Source organism: Suricata suricatta, chromosome X (assembly GCF_006229205.1).
Source record: "Suricata suricatta isolate VVHF042 chromosome X, meerkat_22Aug2017_6uvM2_HiC, whole genome shotgun sequence".
NCBI classification, from domain to species: domain Eukaryota; kingdom Metazoa; phylum Chordata; class Mammalia; order Carnivora; family Herpestidae; genus Suricata; species Suricata suricatta.
In genome coordinates this window covers 43,962,987-43,968,986 of record NC_043717.1, presented here as the reverse complement: position 1 = coordinate 43,968,986, position 6,000 = coordinate 43,962,987, and the positions used below count along the sequence as shown (strand labels likewise).

At 40.5% G+C, this 6,000-nt stretch overlaps 1 protein-coding gene across 1 annotated transcript in view; it reads left to right on the top strand.

Annotated features, from left to right (window-relative positions):
* Nucleotides 1-6,000, top strand: part of FAM120C (family with sequence similarity 120C) — a 132,694-nt gene that overhangs the window by 24,858 nt on the left and 101,836 nt on the right. The window contains exon 2 of the mRNA XM_029929656.1: nt 3,177-3,423. Coding sequence (XP_029785516.1) covers nt 3,177-3,423 — 247 coding nt within the window. The remainder of the gene's footprint in view (nt 1-3,176; nt 3,424-6,000) is intronic.

The window sequence follows — 6,000 nt, the reverse complement described above, 5'->3', positions numbered from 1 at the left end:
CAGTCCTGCTCGGGTTGCTTCCGCTGCGGCGCGCGCTTCCCCAGCGCAGCCGCTTCTCACAGCCACAGGCGCCTCTGATTCCCCGCCGAGCTGGCTTAGGGCTGGAGGCTGTTCCTCCTCTCGCGCCACCCCGGTTCGGGATTCCGGCTGCCCAGCAGTTATCTATGGAGTGGGTTTCTGTCTCCACGCGCAGCCAAGCGTTCTGTACCTCTTCCCCAGAGACAGTTCTATGAGCGCGTTCCGACTCTGTCTCTTCCCTTTGTCTCCCGGGCGCCCCGCACTTGCGCCACGTTGGGCTGGGGATCTTACCTCCCCTGCCCGTCCCGGGCTGGCCCATCCTCAGATCTCCCCCATTTGCCCCCACTCACTCAGGTATCTTTGAGGTTCTATTCCCTCTGGAGTTCGTATTTTCTCCCTAAAAAGTGTATTTAAAAGTGGCAGAACAAAAGAAGGGCATGGTAGATGAAACAAGAATGACTTAACATGGATAGTAGTTGAAACAGGATAATGGTATCATAGGGGTTTATTATGGTATTCCTATTACCTTTGCATTGTGGACAAAGCTAAATTTGAATTCTAGTTCCATGTTTTAAAAATTGGGATGTAATTCACATAATGGCATAAAATTTACAATTTTTATGTACAATTCAGTGGTATGCACCGAGTTGTGTAACTGTGACCGCTAATTCCAAAACATTTTTGTCACCCCAGAAGTGAACCCAGTATCCTCTAGCACTCATTCTTCATTTCCCTTTTCCCCCAGTCCCTGGCAACCACTAATCTATTTTTCTACCTCTATGGATTTTCCTGTTCTGGAAAATTCATATAAAAGGAATCATATGATATATGGCCTTTGTGTCTGGCTTCTTGCACTCAGTAGTGTTTTTAAGGTTCATTTATGTTGTAGAATGAACCAGTACTTCATTCCTTTTTATAGCTAAATAATAGTCCTTTGTGTGGCTATACTACATTTTGTTTAACCATTTTTCTGATGGTGGACATTTGATTTTGTTTTGTTTTTTAATGTTTCTTTATTTTTGGGAGAGAGACTGAGACAGAGAATCCCAAACAGGCTCTGACAGCACAGAGCCTGACATGGGACTCAAACCCATGAACTGTGAGATCATGACCTGAGCCAGAATGAAGAGTCGGACGCTCAACCTGAGCCACTCAGACACCCCTGGTGATGGACATTTGGAATGCTCTGTGGCCCCTGAGCATGGCCTCACCCTTCTCCAAGCCTGTTTCCTCATCTGTAAGATGGGGCTTATAACTCTTACATTGTCTGATTGTGCTGATGAGAGGGAGGGTTTCACACGTACAGCTGGTACCGACGGATGCTCGGTAAGTGACTTGTATGAGAGGTATGCTGAAAGAAACTATCACCAGAAGGACAGCATAAAACTGTGCTCCTATCCTGACCCGATCGGAGGTAATCATAACTCTGGGTGTAAATATGTTGCAATACAAAGTAAGGGTTTTTGGACCTGGAACAAATTAACTTGAATGTTCTTTCTATGTTCTTTGAGTAAACGATGTTTCTGCATTGCAAAAACAAAATAAAAAACAAAGTAAGGGTTTTTGGTTCCTTTGTTTGGATATCAAACATATGTAGATGTTACTCTGCTATCTGCTTATCAGTGTCCCTCCCCCTGTGGACTTAATATGTGACAAAACTATCTACTGAGACTACAGTCTCCATAGCCAGGGAGAAACTTAATGCACTTAAATTCCTGTCAGACTCCAGAAAATTGCCATTCTTTTATAATTCAAATGAAGAAAGAAACCAGGTCAGTTGAGTTCAACAAAAATATATAAGTCCACAGGCTCTATAGCCAAAATCCAAGCTTTGTTTCTTTCAACTATGTGACCTTAGGAATAGCAATGTAAAAATGGGGGATGGTAATAACAGTTATGGCCTTATAAGATTGAGTATGAAATGAATTAATGTGTGCAGAATACTTGGAACACTGCTTAGCACATAGACGTGTTCAGTATCTGTTAGCTATTTTTATTCACATTATTCTGCTCCAGGGTTTATCTTGGAGCCAGAAATACGGAGATAAATAAAGTCTCTGCAGTCAAGGAAGTTAGCGTGGTAGAACCAGTATGCAAATTATTTCAGTATGCTCTAAGTGCAGTGATAGAGGCATGCACAGGAAGGGCACTTAATAGTCTGCCTCTATTATATAAAAAATAGTGCTTTCCAGGAAGAAGCCTGGTACAATGGAAATTATACTCTCGAGTTAGAACAGCTTGGGTTTGAATCCTGTGTATGCTCATTCATTATGCAGCTTTGGGGGCAGTGAACCTCTCATAGTTTTAGTTTTCCAACTTCTAAAATGGGGTGAAGTTTCTGACCTCTGCCTGCTGGAAGTACCCTGTTTAGGTGCTCTGTGGTCTAAGGTGGTACTAAAAAGGCAAGCAAGGATTGTTTAAAGGAGTTAGAACTTAGAATCCGAATCAGATTCTAACTATATGTTGTTTAACCTTTCTGTGTCTATTTCCACATGTAAGTTTTTTAATCCATATCTACCTTGCTTATGGTTGTTCTGATAATGAGATAATGTATGTAAAATATATGCAGCATATCAAAGGTGCTGAGCAATAAATAATAGCTTTATTATCTTTCTAACAAAGATATCTTCATTGTCATTTAAGGTAAAAACTTAAGTAATATATGCCTTGTTAATTTCAGTATTCTTTTTTTTTCAATTTATTTATTTTGAGAGAGAGAGCACATGCTGGTGGGGCAGAGAAAGGGGGAGAGATGGAGAATCCCAAGCAGGCTCCACATGGCCAGTGCAGAGTCCAATGCGAGGCTCAAACTCACGAACCTGTCACACCATGACCTGAGCCAAAACCAAGAGAGAGACACTTAACCTACTGAGCTACCCAGGCTCTCTAACCTCAGTATTCTTTGGAAAAGACTCACACCACAGTTTCATGAAAGCACTGGGCATCTAAATGAATACATGCATGATAATGTCTCTGTTTATAGTAGGAATAATCAAAGTCAAAGCTGGGAAAGACTGCTTTTTGAAGAGTATTGTGTTCAACCATTTGTGATCTTGCATTTCAACAAACTATAAAATATAGTTGCTAACCTTCTGGAATTCTAAACAAATACAGTCAGTTTCTGTTGAGTGACATGTTCTTCTCTCCTTTCCTCCTAGGTCTTTCAGAGCCTTGAAGACCACCATTTGGAAGTGGTAGCTTTTTTCAGGGAAAATGGCTTCCATGGCCTTCTTGCCCATGATTCCGAGTATGCTCTCTACAATATTCCCTCTTACTACAGTTCCCATGCTCTGAAGCTGAGTTGGAATGGAAAGAATCTCACTACGAATCAGTTCCTGATACAGGAGGTAGCCAAGCAGCTGGGCTTGAAGCGGATGAATTTTCCCATATTTGCTGCACTGCTAGGTAGGTATCCAAAAAAAAGACTTCAGTGATTGGTAAAGTTTCATCTTACAATGTTAAGACATGAAGACACTAACAATTTGCTTGTCATTATTGAATTTATCTTTTTTTAATAGTTTATTGTCAAGTGGGTTTCCATATAACACCCAGTGCTCTTTCCCACAAGTGCCCTCCTCCATGTCCATCAACCCCTTGCCCTTCCCCTCTCCCTCTTCAGCCCTCAGTTTGTGCTCGGTATTCACGAGTCTCTCATGATTTGCCTCTTCCCCCCCACTTTCCCCTCCCCATGGTCCTCTGTTAAGTTTCTCCTGTTAGACTTACGAGTGAAAACAAATGGTATCTGTCCTTCACTGCCTGACTTATTTCACTCAGTTCCATCCATGTTGCTACAAATGGCCAGATATCATTCTTTCTCATTGCCACATAGTATTCCATTGTATATATAAACCACATCTTCTTGATCCATTAATGAGTTGATGTACATTTGGCTCTTTCCATGATTTGGCTATTGTTGAAAACGCTGCTATGAATGTTGGGGTACATGTGCCCCTACGCATCAGTATTTCTGTATCCCTTGAGTAAATCCTTAGCAGGGCTATTGCTGAGCCATAAGGGAGTTCTATTGATACTTTTTTGAGGAACATCCACACTGTTTTCCAAAGTGACTGCACCAGTTTACATTCCCATCAACAGTGTAGGAGGGTGCCCAACTCTCCACACCCTTGTCAGCATCTATAGTCTCTTGATGTGTTCATTTTAGCCACTCTGACTGGCGTGAGGTGGTATCTCAGTGTGGTTTTGATTTGGATTTCCCTGATGATGAGTGGCGCTGAGCATCGTTTCATATGTCTGTTGTCCACTGGATATCCTCTTTGGAAAAGTGTCTGTGTATGTCTTCTGCCCATTTCTTCACTGGATTATTCATTTTTCGGGAGTAAAGTTTGGTGAGTTCTTTGTATATTTTGGAAACTATCCCTTTATCTGATATGCCATTTGCCACCATCTTTTCCCATTCCCTCGGTTGCCTTGATTGTTTCTTTTGCAGTGCAGAAGCTTTTTATCTTGATGAGGTCCCAATAGTTCACTTTTTCTCTTCATTCCCTTACCTTTGGGGATGTGTCAAGTAAGAAATTGCTGTGGTTGAGGTCAAGGACGCTGTTTCCTGCTTTCTCCTCTAGGATTTTGATGGTTTCCTGTCTCACATTCAAGTCCTTCATCCATTTTGAGTTTATTTCTGTGTATGGTGTAAGAAAGTGGTCTAGTTTCTTTCTTCCACAATTTGCTATCCAGTTCTCACAACACCACCTTTAAAGAGGCTGTCGTTTTTCCATTGGATAGTCTTTCCTGCTTTGTCAAAGTTTAATTGGCCATACATTTGTGGGTCCAGTTCTGGGTTTTCTATTCTATTCCATTGGTCTATGTGTCTGTTTTTGTGCCAGTACCATACTGTCTTGATGATGACAGCTTTGTAGTAGAGGCTAAAGTCTGGGATTGTGATGCCTCCCGTTTTGGTTTTCTTCTTCAATATTACTTTGGCTATTCGGGGCTTTTTATGGTTCCATATGAATTTTAGGATAGTTTGTTCTAGCTTTGAGAAGAATGCTGGTGCCATTTTGATTGGGATTGCATTGAATGTGTAGATTGCTTTGGGTAATAGTGACATTTTAACAATATTTATTCTTTCTGTACATGAACATGGAATGCTTTTCAATTTTTTTGTGTGTCTTCTTCACTTTCCTTCATAAATTTTCTATAGTTTTCATGGTACAGGTCTTTTATATCTTTGGTTAGGGTTATTACTAGGTACTTTATGGTTTCACGTGCAATTGTGAGTGGGATCATTTTCTTGATATCTTCTTCTATTGCTTCATTATTGGTGTATAAAAGTGCAACCAATTTCTGTATGTTGATCTTGTACCCTGCAACTTTGCTGAATTGAAGGATCAGTTCTAGTGGGCTTCTGGTGGAGTTGGTTGGGTTTTCCATGTAGAGTATCATGTCATCCGAGAAAAGTGCAAGTTTGACTTAATCTTTGCCATTTCTGACGCCTTTTATTTGCTTTTGTTGTCTGATTGCTGATGCTAGGACTTCCAGCACTATGTTAAACAACAGTGGTGAGAGTGGACGTCCCTGTTGTGTCCCTGATTTCAAGGGGAAAGCTCTCAGTTTTTCTGCATTGAGAATGATATTAGCTATGGGCTTTTCATAAATGGTTTTATAATGTTTAAGTAAATTTCTTCAATCCTGACTATCTCAAGGGTTTTTATTAAGAAAGGGTGCTGTATTTTGTCAAATACTTATTTTGCATCTATCGGCAAAATCATATGGTTTTTATCTTTTCTTTTGTTAACGTGACATATCACATTGATGGATTTGCTAATATTGAACCAGCCCTTACCCAGGAATGAATCCCATTTTATCATGGTGGATAATTCTTTTTATATGCTGTTGAATTCTATTTGCTAGTATCTTCTTCAGTATTTTTGTATCTGTATTCATTAAGGATATTGGCCTGTAGTTCTCTTTTTTTGATGGATCTCTCTCTAGTTTGGGAATCAAAATGATACTGGCTTCATAGAA